At 36.1% G+C, this 19477-nt stretch overlaps 1 protein-coding gene across 1 annotated transcript in view; it reads right to left on the reverse strand.

Moving 5' to 3' along the window:
- LRIG2 (leucine rich repeats and immunoglobulin like domains 2) overlaps positions 1 to 19477 on the reverse strand; it is a 65089-nt gene that overhangs the window by 10345 nt on the left and 35267 nt on the right. Inside the window, exons 2-16 of the mRNA XM_068964992.1 lie at positions 18159 to 18224; positions 16731 to 16805; positions 16442 to 16576; positions 15487 to 15630; positions 15220 to 15363; positions 14605 to 14748; positions 14254 to 14397; positions 11970 to 12050; positions 11171 to 11242; positions 10964 to 11032; positions 6503 to 6666; positions 4603 to 4923; positions 3378 to 3659; positions 1800 to 2249; positions 1051 to 1200 (exon numbers count right to left, since the gene is read on the reverse strand). Of these exons, the coding sequence (XP_068821093.1) occupies positions 1051 to 1200; positions 1800 to 2249; positions 3378 to 3659; positions 4603 to 4923; positions 6503 to 6666; positions 10964 to 11032; positions 11171 to 11242; positions 11970 to 12050; positions 14254 to 14397; positions 14605 to 14748; positions 15220 to 15363; positions 15487 to 15630; positions 16442 to 16576; positions 16731 to 16805; positions 18159 to 18224 (2441 nt within the window). The remainder of the gene's footprint in view (positions 1 to 1050; positions 1201 to 1799; positions 2250 to 3377; positions 3660 to 4602; positions 4924 to 6502; positions 6667 to 10963; positions 11033 to 11170; positions 11243 to 11969; positions 12051 to 14253; positions 14398 to 14604; positions 14749 to 15219; positions 15364 to 15486; positions 15631 to 16441; positions 16577 to 16730; positions 16806 to 18158; positions 18225 to 19477) is intronic.

Consider the following 19477-nt stretch of genomic DNA (forward strand, 5'->3'; position numbering starts at 1 on the left):
ACCCAATTCTATCCCTTAATTCTCCTCCCTGCGCTGTCACTCCCCATGGGAAGGGTAGAGTGGAGAAAAGTACTGTTGAGAAGTTAGGTTCTTAATTATTAGAACTTAATTATTTTATATCTCTTAATCATTATTTTATATCTTAACTATTTCATCTCTCTCTGATGCTCTCCAATATATACTGAGAATCATCAATGCCCTTTAAACCTGAGTGAATGTCTACCTGTCAGCAGACAGAACAAACTTCCTGGACGTGGTCTGAAGGGTGCTCATGCGTGAAAAGGATAAAAGACACCTGAGAGAAGTTTCTAGACCATCTCTCTCCCATAAAAATACTTTGGTTTGGAAGCCTTTGCTGTGTTCGCCAATCCCTTGTTTAAGAATGTGTTCCTCTGGAGTAGGAAATGGCAACCCACTCCAGTATTCTTGCCTGGACAATCCCATGGACAGAGGAGCCTGGTGGGCTGCGGTTCATTGGGTCACAAAGAGTTGGACATGACTTAGCACACACACAAGGAAATAATTACTGTATATGTGTCATTTTCTCTTTATCTGCTTATAATTTATATTTGTCACATAGTAGATTAGCTAATGATATGGGTTGTAGAAACAGATTACCTAGGTTTGAATTTTTTCTCCCTCCCAATGATCACTAAGTGTAGTCATGTATGAATGTCTTAATTTCTCTGTACCTCAGTCTTCTAATCGGTGCATTAGTGATTATACTGGTACTGAATACACAGATTGTCATGGGGACTGAGTCTGCAGATGTAAAAATATTTAAATGGCTTCTGATACATAGTAAACATCATTCAATATATGTTAACTATTTGTCTTTTTGAAAAAAAGTGTTCCTTCTTTCTGTCAAATGATTTTCTCCTCCATTAAGACTCTAGTCAATTTTCATCCTATCTTGCATGGATCCAAATGTTTTCATTGTGTATCTTATTTTAAAATACTGCTTCAAGTTAGTGGGGAAGACTATCCACTGAAAACTAAACCCAAGCAGGTAGGCTGAAACAGGAAGCACAGACAATGAAGAGTCATTACCATCAGTGCCTCTGTGTAAATATCCATTGGCAGGAGGCATAAGTTGCTGATGACTGCCTGCTTCAGAGTTGCTGTAGCCTTCCTGTGGCTCAGACAGTGTTCCTTGGGAAGACAAGTAGCTGGGAATGTCTGCAGGCAGATTGAGTTCCTCTGTAAAAGAGACATCTGTAACTCTCAAATAAAGTTAAGTAATTCAGGTCAACACTCAGAAGACTATTTTGCAAATGTATTTTACTTCTGTACTAGTGACCAGGAAAATGTCATGTACCCAGGAACTCAAAAGCTCTTAGAATTTTCTCTTAAAATTATTTCTCATTAGAATTCTCCCCCAAGCTTCATTGTAAAAGTACTAGCAAAAGAAACAAAACCTAAAGTCTGCAGTCCACAGAGGCACTTCCACAATCTATCTGGCTGCATCGTACCTCTTCTCTCACAGGGCTTCAGGGTGAGTGAGAGGTGTCAAAGACTAACCGCTGCCAGAAGGACTCCACTCTTGCCCACAGGAAGATTACAAGAGAAATAAGCCTTAGGAATTAAAGAAAGAAGGTGCACTGCAACTGTTTATGAGAGCAAAGTCTGGGGGGACTGTCTAGAAATTCTTAAAATTATTCACTAGAGAGGTTCCACCACATCAAGGAAGCAGGACATTTTAACAGAAAAACTCTTCCTCTACCACACATAAAGTATCAAAACTCCTCACTACATTTTGACTCAGACAAAAGCCACGCGGTCAACCGGATACCACTTACCTGTGTTTGTAATACTATAGTCTTCGTTCTTCCTCCTCATGTGGTAAATAACAATGACCCAGATCAAAGAGGTGCCCACTACACAGCAGACCACAACAATGATCACAATGCCAACTGTGGTCCAGCCATCATCTTCATGCCCAATGCTACTCTGGGAAGAGTCACAGTTGGGGGATGAAATCACATTTAGGTAAATGTGACCACGTTCTGTCCCAAGGGTGTTTGACATAATGCAGGTATATTTCCCAGCATCATCTAGCCCAGCATCTACGATGATGAGAAGCTGGTTGGCTGCAGCAAAGAAGTGCCGTTCTGTCACCAGCAAAGGTCCATCATCTTTGGTCCAGTTGAGGCGAGGGGCGGGACTCCCTCCAGCTATGCACTGTAATACTGCAGTTTCACCTCGGGTTACTGTCTTGTCCTCCAGGGGTCTAATAAATGAGGGTGTCTCTAACAGAAAGATACATTTAAAAAATATCAGGCAATTTTATCCTTAAAATTCTACTGAATTAGACTAATGAGGTTATGATGAAATAAACACTTTCATAAGCTCATGGGAGGATTAGAAGTTTTTCAGAAAAGCAAGTCTCAAAAAATCTAAATCTCCTCTCAGGAATTCTACCTAGAGCAAGCAATCCCAGGTGAAGAAGTCAAGATTCATACACAAAAAATGTTTATTACAAAATTAACTGTAATTTTTAAAGATGAAAAAATCTAGCAGAAAAATGAGTAATTTACAATACAGTCACATATTTCACGAAGACAATGACAATGTAACCCTGTGATATAATATTAAGTGGAAAAAAGTAGGTATATACAACCACATGAAGATGAGTATTTTTAAAAAGTCCAGAATATATCAAAATCTAAACAGGGTTTGAGTGAGTTTCCTTCCTTTTTTCAAATTTTCTGCATATCTTAAAATTTTTATACAATAAGTTTATTTTCCTGGTTACACAAGTAGTTAAACAAACCAACGCAGTTTTAAAAACCCTAACATCTGGAGGCCAAGAGAATTTGCCTTGATTTGAGTCCCATAAAGACGAATGTTCTAGTAAGAAAAAAACTGGCTTATGAGGGGAAACCTACAGGGAAAAGACACTGTACCAGAGCACAGGATTAACAGGAGCACACTGGAAGGAAAATGGGAAATCTAACCAGAAGACAGGTCTTTTCGTCTTTTACAAATTTTTTTTTTTAATGAAATAAGGGGGAAAAGTTAAATTGTCTCAAGTTCTCTGAAGCAGTATGACGAAAATTCACTATGAATCGTAGAAAAAACATAATGAAGTAGAAAACTGACAGAGAGAAACAGAACAGGGTAAAGGGATTTGAATTTTCAATTCATGGGATAAAAATCTCCAATTCTGCCCTCAAATTTTCCCCAGATTCCAGTTAACTGTTCCACTAATATCCAAGCTTGACACATACCTGTATAAATTGGCAGAACAATGAAACAAAGATACAAGGATCCCAACTGAAATCTAACTTGAGATTTTTCTTGGCATTAAGACCAAGAGTTGATCCACAATAAAAGGACTCCCACAGAAGTATGGACCCACAAAGCAGCAAACATACCTAACACGATGAGCGAGGCATTTGCTGAGAGACCGCCTGCTATATTCTGTGCCATGCAGCTATAGATCCCCATGTCTTCTATTTTCACGTTTGCAATGAAGAAGACATCATCCTCAGGCATGACATGCATGCGTCTCTCTCGAGCCGCAGGGAAGTCAGTACCACCATCTTTCTGCCAGGAAATCTGCGGTGCAGGGTGCCCCTCCGCAGCACATTCTAATCTGGCCATGGCACCAGTGCGAATAGTTAGATCCATTGGAGTTTTCAGAAAAGATGGCATCTCTGTTCCGAAAAAGATCCCCAAAAGATAGTGGGTGGGGAAATATATATATACATACACACACACACACACACAAGGGAGAATCTATTAAGCAAAATACCAACTGTTGTGCTGCTCCATTTCTTTGAGAAGACATGCTCTCTGCATTGACAATAAATACAACTTCAGAGGCCATCTTTTCTCTAAGAATCTCAGAGCATGGCGTACAGTGATGACTAACTCTTCCAGAATGCATGACAAATCTACCTGATCTCCTTGACAGGGACAGAAAAAGCTGAGGCCATAAACTTTTCTGAACCCATATTTTAGCACTTAATATTTACTATTCCTTACTTAAGAGATGCATGATAAAAAAAAAATTTATGCCTTCAAACAGCTCATAAAACAGCCCAGAAGCAAGACACATGTACATCTTTTGGTTGCACAAAGCCTGAAGTGCTATAGTTATTCAATCTAATAGGCAATAGACCAATCAAGCTGTTGTTTATTTTTTCAACAGACACAATGAAAAAGAGCATTATTTTCAAAAATGGTTTCATTGACTACATTTAGACAATGATAATGATCAATGGCCCCAGAAATGTTAATACTCCCAGTTATTGAATGGCCCTGTGAACAGTGTCAGGAATAGTTTTCAGAGCAGAATTACACTTCTAGAAAGAAAATGGAGAATTAAAAAAATATATTTTTTCAAAAACACAAAAGAGAGTAGTTCATCTCCTGAAACCATGGAATTCACCTTTACCCCTCAGTCAAAGACTAATTAGGGACAGCAAGTGGGTAAATTAACAATCCAGCCTGTATACTACCATAATCCTAAAGACAAAAACAGTAAGGACCCTCACCCAGTGTCAGGTTTAATGTAATCTTCTTGGTCAAAAGTTCAAAAATTAAACATGAAAAATCCTTCTAACTATAAAACCATCAGGGAGCATAATTTCTTACCATTCACAGTCAGTTTGGCTTTATGAGAATAGTTAGAACCGAAGTGATTAGTAATAATACACTGATATTTTCCTTCATCTGTGAAATTCACACTGAAAAGGTGTAGGACACTAGTATATTCCAGAGCTTCTCCAGCCTGCTGCTGATAACGAACAAAATTCTCAGTGTCAGCATCATACAAGACTTCACTGTCTTTGCGCCACAGAGCAGACATGGGTGAATCACTGCTGCTCACCGCAGCGCATGTCAGAGTCACATTCACGCCTCTCAGAGCAACTGTGGTTTCAGGATGAGTTCTTATCTGTGGCTTGAGCAAATCATCTAAGAGGAAAAAATACAGGGCAGGAGCCAAGTCACTTATTTATTTTTGCTTCTACAGATTCAATTAAAAAAAAAATAATATAAAACTGTTTATGTTCTGTTGACAAAATGTCATAACGTTGAAAGGGCCTACAGAACTAGAACCCAATTCCCTTATTTCAACATGAGGAAAATGATGCCCAGAAGGATCAATGACTTGCTCTAAGATAGATAAATCAGCAGCTCAGCCTGGAATGGAACCCAGGTTTTCAAACTTCAGGGCTTAGTATTCTTCCCACCCTCCCTTACTGTCACTTATGCTTAGAATGCACTATCCTAAGTATTACCAGTTACTGGCAAAAGCAAAAACTTAAATTAGAATTTTAAAACAAGCTTTAATTCTATTACCCTTTGTATGTATGTATATGTATGTGTGTATATATAACATATATAAAAATAGATATTCTATTAATAAAACATACTATCTGAAAGTACTTTGTACATAACTTTCAACTAAAATAGTGAAAAATTTCAAATATGTCAAAAGTCCAACTGAAGACTGGCTTAGGACTGGCTAATAAGCTATAGATTCATAAATAATAATATGTTATTGAATTGATTCAGAGAAGCAGGTATATGAATTTTTAACGAAATGTCTTTATTCAGTAACATTTCACTGTGTCATATATAGGGTATGTTTACATTTAAAACTAAGTAAAGTCAGAAGGGCATTCATGGCAATGTAGCTAGGCTCTTTGCTTTCTTCCTTAAAATTTGTTTTACAAATTTTACAAATTTAAAATTAGTAAAAACAAGTTAAGTATTTTATGCACCTTAACTTCCAAATGTCCTAAGCATTTTTAAGTGATCTGGCAATATACAGGTATCTAAATGCTACCAGCAACACAGATATACTGATCTAAAAGTTCCATTGTGTGAAAGTTAAGAATTACTTTAAAGGAAATGTAAGTGTAAAAGAAAAATCTCCAAAATGAGAATACAGATGTATACTTGAAATGGCGATTAAGCATTAGAATTAAGATAACTCGTCTATGACAACTTGTCTATGTCCCCTCTTCTCCTCCAAAAAACTGCCAAACCTTGCTGTTTTGTCTTAAGAAAATGTATTAAAAGTAGAAAACAAATGAAATTGGTACATCCATACATTGTTGGTGACCACATAAAGTAGTGCTATCTGTTTGAAAATGCCTGGGAGCACTTTTTCAAGGTCTACTAAACATAAAATCATACTTCTGAATGAACTCATGAACAAACAAACTCATACTTTTTGATGCAGGAATCTTACTAGATATTTACTCTAAGGCTAACAATCCCCTAAAAAGAAAAGGCTTACATTCATAAAGATGCTATTATACTGACATTATTTTAAATGATTGTTGAAGAATACACAGAGGAAAAAAGACTGCCTAAGTTATATTAAGTCAAAGAACACAAAATTTAAGCTACAATTACAATATTAGAGGAAAAAAGTAAAGAAACGGAAACAAGCTAGTGGGAAAGCATTCTACTTTACATTTTTTTAATTCTGTTGTTAAGACAGTAAGGAATAAGATACAAAATTTAAAACAAAAATACAAACCACAGACAAAATCTTTCAGATCCACATTCAGGATGCTTTGCCCTGCAAGCCATTCAGGGTGTGCACAGCTTACATTCACAGAATGTTGAAAGTTATTATCAACCAGCCACTGAAGCAACCACTTCGAATGGCAGTCACAGAGCAAACTGTTTGTGTTCAGAATCCTGTAGAAATAAAGAGGAAAATAACTGCTCTTTATTTTTCATTCCCAGTTTCTCCAGCATTAAAAGCTTACTACGTATCTATTCAGATTTCTTGCCAAAAAAATGCCTAACCTGACTCTAACCATAAGAAAACAAATTCAAGCGGTCAACCTTGTTTCCTGAAATATGACAGTGTGATGAAAGACACTAACAGAAGGTGTTGGGGAATAAGGGTAAGGGATCTATTTTTAGTCTAAAGGAAACTAAAGAGTCATTACAATCAAATGTAGAGTGAGATACTTCATTAAGAAAATATATCTACAAAGAACATTTTTTGGACACTGGGGAAATCTAAGTATTGACTGCATGTTAGATATTATTTTATCAATGTTAATTTCATTAGGTGTGATAATAGTATTGTGGTTATGCAAGAAAATTACCTTGCATAGGAAATACATGCTAAGATATTTTAGGAGTAAAATGTCATGATGTCTATAGCTTACTTTCAACTGGTTAAGCAAAGTAATAGTATATATATGTATATGAGTGCGTGCGGAAAGAGGGAGAGGGATGGAGAGAAAGGGAAGGAAAAAGAAGGAAGGAGGGAGAGAGAAAAATATGTAACAAATTTAGCAAATAGTTCAGAATTGATGAATGCAGGTAAATGGAATATGGATGTTCACTGTGCCTTCTTTTAAATTTCTGAGGTCTAAAAATTTTCCTGAAGAAATCTGGGGAAGAGCTTACTATATATATTAGAACAAAGAGACAACTTTGTTGTGGAGAGGGTATAATTATTCTCAAATTATTTCATCAAGATTAAAAACATTTCAGCCCTGTGGCAACATGTACTACAACTTAAACTAAGAACCACTGAAAAATGGTTTGTGGTCATAACAGGCCTATAAAATACATTTGCAAAGTCAGCGTTTTCTTTTAATCACCCTTAAATGTCCCATCCCCTTGGAACCAGGGAAAGCAAGTGATTTTGACAATATTATAACCTGCTTTGTGTGCATCTCTAAAATCCTCAAGCAGTTTTACAGTTCAGTATAAAAATACCTAAGATCTGATTCCAAAGAAGTTTCAAACAGTCTTTAAGGGTACCCCAAAAGCCATATTTTATCAAGGGCAATTTTAAGTAAGCAGGCCAAAGACTACCTTCTGCATTTAAGAATTCTTATGCTATACGCATTCATTCACAGAGAAATATCTGAGACTACTATATGCCAGGCACAGTTCTAGGCTGTGGCACCATCGCCCTCTCAAAAGCTTGTATATTTAGACTCAAGCAATAAACAAACAAATGCAAAGTGGAGTTACAAAGTTAAGTCCTATCAAGGAAAAACAAAGCTGGGCAGAGACAGAAGGAAAGCAGCTACCACTTTAGAGACAGCAGCTACCAGTTTAGATAAAGTAGTCAGGGAGAGTTTTTGAAGAGAAGGCATTTGGGCAAAGACCTAAAAGAATCAAGAGAGCAAATCACATGATCTGGGTAAGAGTGTCACAAATGGAGGAAACTGCACAAACACCTTGAGGCCAACGCTTCGGAAAAGCATCTACGAGGAAAAGCTCCAGGAAAAGAAAGGGGGCCGCTGACGCCAGAGCACAGAAAGTGAAGGGACAAGGATGGGAATAAGCTCCAAGAGCTGGGCAAGAAGGACCAGGCCATGCAAGTGCTTTATAAACTTAGGAAAGAACCTGAGTTGTTCTTTTCCTACATGTGCTGGAATACACTGGGAAGTTAAGAACAAAGGAATAATATGGTCCGATTTATGCTTTCTTAGGTATAATGTAAGCTGGCTCATGAGACCTGGACTCATAACCTAATTTCACTACTTACCTTAGACAAGATACTGAATGCCTCCAAAATCTGTTTCTTTTTCTGGAAAATGGGATTGAGAATGCCTACCTCAAAGATTGTTTTGAATAAAGCATTTAGCACAGTGCCTGGCCAGATACCACAGAATCCACATTAGTTCACTTCACTTCCACTTCTTTTGCGTCTTTCCACTCTTCACAAGCTAATGAACCCTGTCTCGCCAATGGAGTACACCCTGTGTTCTCTCCACAAGTATATGGAGACATATACATCAAATACTAACAGTGGTTGTCTTTTCAGTACTGAGGATTCGGAGTCTTTCTCTCCCTTGGTTTAATTATCAAATTTTCTACCATGATTATATAACTTTAATGCGAAACAATTTTTAATTTATATTTGACTCTCCCATCTCCCCTCAATATTTTTGCAAAGCACTGGGAAGGATACAAAAAAGTATCAAGAGATATTTTAATAAATGGTGATGTCAAATTCAGTATTATAAACATGACTTAAATTTAAGAGCAACTAAAGCTTATCAGTAAAAAAAAATCAGTATTAGAATTCCTGCATTAGCAGCCTATTGAAACCAACTCACAAAATTACCAAATGACTCTCTTAAGAATGAAACTACAGTATTTGCTTTCATCTACTATATAAATTATATTTAAAACAGAGTTCTCTTTAGAATTAAAACTTTCTTGCTGGCCCTCAGATTATCACAACTGAAAACTGGTAATACTGATACTGTTATGCAGTTAAGCTGTGCCTTTTCAAGTTCAAGTGGCCTTAAGAGAAATAACTTAAAGTATGTCAAGAGACCAAAAACAATAAAAAGGCACTTTAAAAATCTGGCAAAAAGTGACAAAAAATGATCTCTATATTTTAACTTTTGCTGTTATCTTAGTTATTCATCTCTTACTGTGTGCCAGGCTCTGTGTGAAACATCTTCTCAAAAGCTTTCTAAAGCATTTGTGGGGGGAATCCTAACTATTCATGGCCTATTAGGCCCTACATGATCAGGGCAGCTTAACTCTCTGCCCTCATTTCCTACCACTTTCCCCCTCACTCTTGTCTTCCAGCCATACCCAGTGTGTCTGCTATATTTCAAACACAAAAAGCAAGTTTCTACCTCTGGGTCTTTTCACCTGCTCTTCCCTGTGCCTAGAATGCCCCTCCCCCAGTATAAAATGCCTGGCCACTTCATCTCACTAAGGGCCTGGCTTTAAGGCTGTTATCTTTAGGAAAGCCTTCCCTTACTATTTCAAATAAAAACCCCTGTCACTCTGTACCATCTTTGACCCAGTTTTTTCTCCAGAACATTACCTGATGAGATATCATATGCCTACTTGTTCGCAATTTATTTCCCTTTAGAATTCACTGCAACATGCTGTGAGGACAGAGGCTTTGTCTTGTTCACTGCTGCATTTTTAGCATTTAGAACAGTATCCTACATAGCAAATGACAATAAATATTTCTCGAACAAACAAATTATCTCATTTTATCCTCACATAACCCTGAGGACAGTGCTATTCCCATTTTGAGAAGGGAAACTGAGTCTTAGGCTAAATACATAGCAATAAAGAATGGAACAAGAATCTAAACCTAGACAGTTTGAACTCACATACTTCCAGTGTATCGCAAACTATATGTGGAGAAGGACCAATTATTTAAATTCTCAATCTGTTTTGATCAATACTTTTATAAAATTCAACAAGTGTCACAGTAATGTCGAACTGTTCTTAAAGTTTCTAAGACCGTGTGTTCTGAATTTCTGTCCTTATCGCGTCATGAATCCACTCTGAATTCACAGACCTCCCTTTGAGCAGCCTTCTGGCAAAGCAAGATAAGTTGATATACCTCATTGATTCTCACCAGTGGCTAAATATTCAAATCACCAGAGCTTAAAATTAATAGCAGTGCCCGACTAACCACCCTTCCCCTGGGAAATACCCCCCTAGGAAATAAGAATAATTTTTTTTTAATCATGAATAAAAAATGGTTAAAATGATATGTATTTTTCTATCATAACTATTCAATAGTTTCGGAACATTTTAGTAGTTTGAACAGATTACAGACATCCTCTCTGACCGTTAAAATGAAAGTGCTGTATCACCTCCAAAAAATTATGCAATATCTTAACTGTAACCCACCCCAAGGGAACACATGTCTCCAACAGTCCAAAAAGGAAGAAAGGAATAAAGAAGGAACAGAAGGATAAACATCAAGCATGAGCAGTGGTGCTAAGGTCTCTTTTAACTATAAGCAGCAGCAGCATAGGAAAAGACATAGAAGGTCTTAGAGCCACACACTCTGGGCTCTTCAATGTTGAGTTATTTTTAAATTATACCCAACCACCAAAACAACTGAATGTTACCATTTTCTTTTTTCCTCCCTGAATTGTGTGCTTTGGGAAATATCTGGGTCACATTTATCACATGTACACAACAAGCATGGATAACTAGCTAATTAGTGACAAAAAAGACTTAAGTTACTTACAATTCTTTCAAGCGAGTCTGGGAAAAAGCATTTTCTTGAATAGACATTATAGCATTGTTGTTCAAATCTCTGAAATGAAGAGAAATGAAACATTCCCAGTCACCATTTCTACAATTAAGTTATATAAACCCTTTAAATGGTCATGAAAACCTCTGCTAACAGCAAAGATTATTTATATACTAATCAAAATGAATGATAAATACTCACAGATGCTCAAGGGACTCAAGACCAATGAATGCTTTCTTTGTAACTGACTTAATCTGATTTCCTTGTAAGATTCTGAAATACAAACAAACCTTTCTAATAAAGCTCTCCACTAAACAAAATTAAGTTCATTAAAATAAACATTTACCTATAAAAAGTGAAAATAAGCTTAACATGCATTTTTAAGAAAGTTGTGAATCTTTATTATCAACCAATGCAAAGCATAGAATAAAGGCGTCTATTAACATGTTGGTGCTCAGTGAGGTACCTATAAACAACTATCCTGACCACAGATAATGCTTGTGGTTTTCAATAATAAACTGGATTATATTCCCAGTTTCTCCCTTCTCAGCAAAAGATCATTCAGTCAAAGAAATTCAGGCAAGTGTGAAGCCTTGGAGACATTCTTAATGGGAGATCTAAAATATCACTTGAGAGAATTCTCTTTTGCTGGTTAAATTACTCATAAATCTCACATGATTAAAAAGATCACTGGTTCAATTGTAGTTTCAGTGCATTTCTTTTACTTAAGCTGAAATTTTAGTTCCACAAATAATTTCTCTTTAAGTGACCTTAGGAATGCTCTTTCAGAGAAAGTGCCCCACCACACACACAGAAAAAAAAAAAAGAGAGAAAGAAAAACAAACCAAAACACAAAAACATTAATAAACAACAAAGCTTCTTCCTTTAGTGGATGAGTCAGAAGGCCGACTTTCTAGCCATAGTAAATAGATACAATCCAATCACATTTACAACTGATTCTTGACCTTTGTAAACATACATAAATGTGAAAACTACATACAATTTAGTGAGACTTGTGAGTCCAGCAAAGGCTTCACTAGCATCTTCTATGGCCCATGAAATTTCATTGTTTCTTAAGTTTCTACAAAAATGTCAGGGATAGACAGGTTATTTTAGTCAGCATGACCATCACACCATCAGGCATCATCCTGACATAGCAATGCTAATTTTGACCCTTATATTAAAGGTTACTTATGATAAATATTCAATTCCTGTTTTTAAAGAATACTGAGATAAGCATGTAAGCGCTAATTCTCATAAGCTAAGAATTAAAGCCAACCTTGATAAATACATTAAGCAACCTGCTAAGAGTATTAATCTTTCTAGTTAATAGCCTGTAACTGTGTTAGCATATTAGAAATTAATCAAGGACCTACAAAAAGCAGGAGGAATTCAAGATGCAAGGTGTATGGCTTACCAATCTGATTTCAGACTGATGGGATTTGGGGTGACCCGCACCTTCCCGGAAACCTCAAACCTGACAAAAACTAATGTCAATAGAGAGCTTCACACCTCAACAGCAATTAAACATGACTCCTGGGAAGAAACAATGATATACCCATGTGCTAGAGTGATCACTCTGCTCTCTTTAAAAGAAAAAATATGGGTCTTTAAAAAATCCATTCTTCCATTCTCAGAAGGTGCAAACTGCACTGCATCCTGTCCTCATGGGAGAAATCCAGTTAAAGACATTTAGTCACTTTTGTTCCTTAAGTCATCTCAGAACAGAGCACAGAGCTTTCTGCTTTGTAAGACATATGTAAAGTTATGTGAATAATAGTAAGGAGATAGATCACTCTTCCCATTTAGCTATGTCTTTACTTGAAGTGAAAGCTACAAAAGATCATCTTATTTTACCAAAGAACAAACAACTGATGGCTCAACTCTGCAGGACTCTGCACTCCTCCACAGAACTCACTCACCAAAGTGAGTAACAAGTATATCTACTCTGGCAAGAGCAGTGATCCAAAGCCAGAATATTTCAGATCTGCTCCTAATTCTGCCTTAACTACTTTGTAGCATCAGTTATTACTGCTGCAATTACTTTCCTAAGCTTTAATACTAAAAGCAATAATCAGTGCTGTACTGAAAGAACCTGTCTGCCATCCCATGCACTGCCAAAAGGCTACAGCTGCTTCTAATATAAATTCCTAAAGAAATAAATTCCTGAGATTGCACTGATCTAATTTAACCTCTGATAATGTAGAAAAAAAATAATCATTTTTAATTTTTCAAGGTCAAATCTAAAGGAGGACTATTTCATTAAGTTAAAAAAAAATCACACACACACTTGTGCACCCATAGACACCTTCACAAAATCATCACACTTTGTCACTGATGGTTAGGTTCCAAAGTTCGGAACCTGCCTCTCTTCTAAGTCCATTTATCAACTAACCCTGATGACCAAAGAGTCCCCTATTCAGGAACCTAACAATCTACAAATTCTACTGATTACTCTTACTTTATTATGCTCTATGTTTGAGATTACTGTATCTCATTAAAATATCTCTTCATTCAATTATATTCCATGATAAAGATAAAACATTCAACTTAGAGAACCACAGAGCTGATAATGCCTTTTGTAACTATCCATCCTTCACTGAACAAAAAGATAAAGAAAAAAATAACACCCAGGAAAGGTTAAGTGATTCTGTTTGTCTGGCAGTAAAGTAAAAAATCACACGAGCTTTAGTATAAAAAAGACCTGGGTTCTAATCCTGGCCCAAACATTTACAAGGGATATGACTTTAAATAAATCATTTTAATCTCTCCAAACTTCAGTCCTCCAATATGGAAAAGAGCAATAATATCCTAATACTCTGAAAGCCCTTGACCCATATCAGATCATTAATAAATGTTAGTTTTTTCTGTCCAAAATCATGCAGCAAATTGTTAACAGTAGCAGGTCTCCGGCCAGCGGTGTTCCCATAATACATCCTGCATTCTTCTGAATGAAAAGCGGTAGTTCTGGAATACTACTATTATAGTGGAAGGTCAGAAGAGTAAGAAAATGTGCATTCTTGACACTAGCAACTGTGTATTATTCCACAGTAAGAGATGATCTGTTGTTTAGTTAACTCAGAATTCAAGTAAAGCTAAAATCACTAGAGATAAGTAAAATTTATGTATAGGGATAGAGATAAGCAAGACTGTCTTGCCCCATGGCATAGGAGAGAAGAACTGCAAAATATTAACATACATAAATTTGTAGATTCATGTTATTTTGCTTCACTGCTTTAAAAAAAAGTCAGCAAAAAAAACCCCAAAAGGACAGATGTACTTACAGTGTTTGTAGATTGGAAAGAAACCTAAATACACCATCAGCAATGTGAGTGACTCTGTTGTCCCCTAAATTCAATCTCTCCAGTAAGCTCAGACCCACAAAGGCAGATTCATCCAGACGGGTCAGCTGGTTATAGGACAAATCACTAAAAACAGGAAACATGGTAAACAGAGTAGAGAATTCACTCTCTTTCAGTTCAACTTTCATATTCTTACTCTACTTACATGATAAATTTAGGGCTTTCAAACTTCTAATAAAAAGGGATATTAGATTTCATTACTAGCCATGGGAATGACTTATTCAATCTGCTCTAGTCTCACAGCCCCCCACTGAAATCCCATCCCACACTCACAGTTCAGACAGTCTTTGGCAGAACTCCCACGCATCAGGGCTGATTCTTTCAACAGCATTCTGGCTCACATAGAGCTGCTGTAACATTCGCAAGCCGTACAACCACCCCTTGTTCACTTCTGTAAGGTTATTATGCTCCAGTTCTCTGCAGAATTAGAGAAAGAAAGGAGGAAATATGTTTCAAACAAGGCACTGCAATGGGAGATTCCAAAATCTTCATTAAGGCTTGAACAGAGAGCCATCCACTTTTGCTCAACCCAAGTGAACAAATTCTTTTCATAAATATGTTACTTTAGATTTAGTGCAAGAAAGCGGTGAGACTGTTTAAAATGTATCTATAAAACAAACTCACCAAAAGATATAGTATACCTGGTTCTAGGTAAATTCTGATCATTTTCACCTACCAAACTATTAAAGGAATATAAACATTTTCAATGAAATGTTTGGAAAAATGATAACAAAAATACTGGTTAGATAACAAAGCTTAAAGTTTAACTGATTTCACATAAAAGCTAAAATACTTTGTTATAATTAAAGTTACTATCCTAGCTGTTTAGCACTGAAAAGTCCAAGATTCCTTTCCTAACAATCTCCTATTTCAGTTCACAGTACTTACAATTCTTCCATGTTATCCAAGCCAAAAAAAGCTCCATCCTTAAGTTTGCTAATTCCATTCCGTTGCATTTTCAAAGATCTTAAGGAGTCAAGCCCTTGAAATGTGAGACCCTCCACAACTTTAATCCTGTTTCTTTTAAGTTCCCTTTAAAAAAAATTGTTTTACAGTCAGAAAACCGGTTTACTGCTTTGCCCTAAAAATAATAAAAAGAAACAGACACTATAAGAAAAAATGATCTTCTTATAATCAATCTATTCAGTTACTCACAAGAACTGGAGGTGAGGTAGCTTGAAGATCTTGGGTGGAATCATGCTAATTCTGTTCCTGTTTAACTTCACCACTAATAAGGAACTTGACAAATTATCAAAGCAACCAGCCTCCAAGACGGTTATCCTATTATTACTCAAATTCCTAAAATGAACAAGGTAACGACAAAAAAAAATTTAATGAAACTAAATAAGCATTCTACCACCAGGAAGCTGCCCCAAGTCTATGACTGAGTCCCAGTTCTACCACTTAGCAACTGTAAACAACTTTACAAATCATGTAACTGCTTTGTGCTTCTTCAACACAAAACAAGGGTAATACCTACTTCATTTGGGCTGAAACAGTGTGAACATGTTTTGTAAACTGTAAAACACTGCTGCTGCTGCTGAGTTGCTTCAATCGTATCCGACTCAGTGCAACCCCATAGACAGCAGCCCAGCAGGCTCCCCTGTCCCTGGGATTCTCCAGGCAAGAACACTGGAGTGGGTCGCCATTTCCTTCTCCAATGTATGACAGTGAAAAGTGAAAGTGAAGTCGCTCAGTCATGCCCGACCCTTAGCAACCCCATGGACTGCAGCTCACCAGGCTCCTCCATCCATGGGATTTTCCAGGCAAGAGTACTGGAGTGGGGTGCCATTGCCTTCTCCATACATACTAATTATCATCATTACCACACAGAGTAAGCTGCTATTTAACAGACCACTACCATTTATCTTTTACAAAACTGTTAGCAAAACACAATCCACAATTAAATCTCAAAACTTGCCCTGGATACTTAATATTTTCTGTAAATAGGGTACTCTTTCTTCAAGGGCAGGGAAAAAAACCAAAAAATCTAACCTAGGTTTGTTTCACACAAGCAAAATCACAATAAACAACAGACATTATCTGGGTATCAATGAATAATAACCATGTACTTCAAAGTAAATCTAGTTTAAACTCTTATTTTACTTACAGATATTTAAGCTGCATTCGAGGAAATGAAGATGTCTTGATTTCTGATATTAGATTTGAGCTGAGATCTAAAGTCTCGAGAGCAGGGTAAAACTGGAACACTTCTGCATTTATTTCTGGGATTATATTATGAACTCTACAAAACAAAGGTTACATTGAAGCTATTGCCAGGGATCCACCCTAGAGCACAAAAATAACTACGGTTAACAACAAGGGTCCCTAAAACAAAAATAGAAAAACTGTGTACTATTCACAATTTAACTAAAAGACCTGACATCTTATTTACTTACAATGAGAGGAGAGTAATATTAGAAGTTGGTTCTCCAAAATACGGGATTTCTGTTAGTTCATTATAATTCATTTTCCTGGATAGGAGGAAAAATAGATTTAAAAATTTAGTGAGGGAAATGTTACCTCTCGAGTTCTAGTTTCTAGCTAATACATATTCTTTAGAATAGATGCCACATTTGGAAAAAAGCCTATGACCGAGAATGAGTCAGACTAAATGTATTCTACTGAGAAACTAGAAATTTTAATTAACAAGTTTTCCTAGTATAGAGCTATAATTTGACACCAACATTTGAAAGGTTAGGAAATATTTTGCAACACTATATATTTTTAATTCCCAGCAAGGTTCTTTCAATAGTTATATTAGTTATTAAATACAGTTTTAAAATATACACACACCAATTTTTTTTTAAGTTACTCAAAGTTAGAGAAAGCTGTTTGAGAACACAGACCTAACAGATTATCTCAGTTGTTTTAGTAGCAAATCTAATGCAATCACATTTCACCAACCTGGTTTTCAACCTAGAATACAGCACCCTCAACATCTAGAATACAGAAAAGAAGCCAGGAGTAAAATGCCTCCAATCAACCAAGTGAAGTAACAAAGTCCATGCAACATGTAATAAAGCTCATGTACTTCCCACGGAGCGTTTTCCTTTCCTCAGGGCCTACTCTTTCAGCTAATAAGCTTGTTAATTGTTCATTCAGTCCACAGCAGATTAGAGGTGGCCAATTTGAGGCAGGGAAGAAGAGAATGCAGAAACAATGAGAGCACGAAGTACCCTTTGACACAAAGATATTCAAAAGAAAAACTCATCTGATTCTGGGGTGTTTAGTTGTGCCTCTGAGAATATCACAACGCAATAACTACATTAATAATATTTTAGAAAATCCTCTCCAAAAACTACGTAATAATACATTTCAGTACTAAAGGAAAAATGTCAATGAAGTAGAATACTGAATTACATTAAACAACACACTTCAAATGATACCAAAAATATTGTATTTCATTTAAATCTACTTCAGACATGACACTTCCACCTCAGACAAGTCAAAAGGTAAAAATTAAATAAATTTACACAACAGAGTTTTAAGGCTAAAATTCTGGTAAAAATACATATATCTACACACACACACATCACTCTAAAGAGGGGAAAAATCTTACTTTAGGGCCCTTGGAAGTAGAATAGTATTTCTATGCAGTTTACAACTTGAAATCATCAACTCAATGGCATAATACCCAAAGAGTTCGTGATAGTAACAAAGCTAAACATAAGTTTAGGTTTTTAAACATATTTTAATCTAAAGTTTTCTTTCCTTCAAATTTTTTTTCTTCTTTGACATTTTTGGACTGAATATCCTGCAATTTCCAATTCAACAAATCACCTCAAAGAATTTAATGTAAATTTAAGTAAATAAAAATAACTTACACTTCTTGTAATGTCTGAGACTCTAAGCTGATGTTCCAGTTAGACAACCGATTATGACTCAAATCCCTAAGTGGGGGACAAAAGACCATTCTTAGGTTAATGTTGGAAAGCAGACTTAAAGGAAAGAAAAAACAATGAAACTAAAACAGGAATCTAAAAGCACTATCAAACATGAATCTGAGCAGCACAGATTAAAAAATGTTTACAAAGGATGAATAAAAATTCATCTAGATTTCAAAATAGCTTTTTCAGTTTTATTGAGGGCTTTCTAATTTTTGTTTTTACTCACTAGGAAATACATTCCTGTGGTTCAGTAATCAAGAAGTTATAAAAGGATGTACAGTAAAAAGTCTCCCACACTTTTCTCCAGTCATTCAACTTTCCTCCCCAACATCAACAAGTGAATTTAATACCATTTCTTTTATAGCCTGTCAGATATACCAGAAAAAATTTATACAAATGGTAGAATAATTTACACATTATTTTGCCTCTTGCTTTTTTCACATACATCTTGTAGATCATTTCAGTGATATGGTTTCTTCATTCCTTCTAGTGATTATATTATAGCTTTTTATTATAACGCACTTTAAAGTAATAAAAATATATACTTCTAAAGTAGTATAAAGTCACATATGTATTACACTTTACCTATAGATAAACTTGAAGATGGACTGGATTTCACTAGTCAAGACAGCGAGTTTCTATTTTTTAGAATTGAGGGTGACCACATCCCTGATAGAGATGCAGTCCTCCTTAAAAATTTTTTAAAAAAGGGAATCTAGCTTCAGAGAAGGGAAATTCATCTCACTCCAAGTTACCTTAATGGTGATGATAGTAGTGGCAGCAACAGCTAACATTTATTAAGTGCCACGCACTCTTCTATGCAGTTTATATGTATTAACTGTCTAAATCCATACAACCACCTTTTGAGGTAAATACTTTTACAATCCTCATTTTCCCAACACAGACACAGATGGAAAAATTAATAATGTGGCAATCCAAGGTCACACAGCTAATAAGTGAGGAAGTTGTAATCTTGAAATTCCATCTCACTTCTTGTATTCTTGAAATTCCATCTCACTTCAATCAGATACAGCAGAGATTTCACTGATATTTAGTCATGAGTCTAAATATTTAAATAGGCTTAAAAATTCACCTTGATGCTTTCTGGCATCTTTTCAAGGCTGAGATGGAATCCAGCCCACACAAGCTGTCTGCCCAAGAGATGTATTATACACTACAATATGGTTAGCAGTGGGGCACACTAGAGACACAGTACAGATCACTTTATCTCACTGCGCCACCATGGGCCGCTGACA

The sequence above is a fragment of the Capricornis sumatraensis genome, chromosome 2 (assembly GCF_032405125.1).
Source record: "Capricornis sumatraensis isolate serow.1 chromosome 2, serow.2, whole genome shotgun sequence".
In the NCBI taxonomy this organism is placed as follows: Eukaryota; Metazoa; Chordata; class Mammalia; order Artiodactyla; family Bovidae; genus Capricornis; species Capricornis sumatraensis.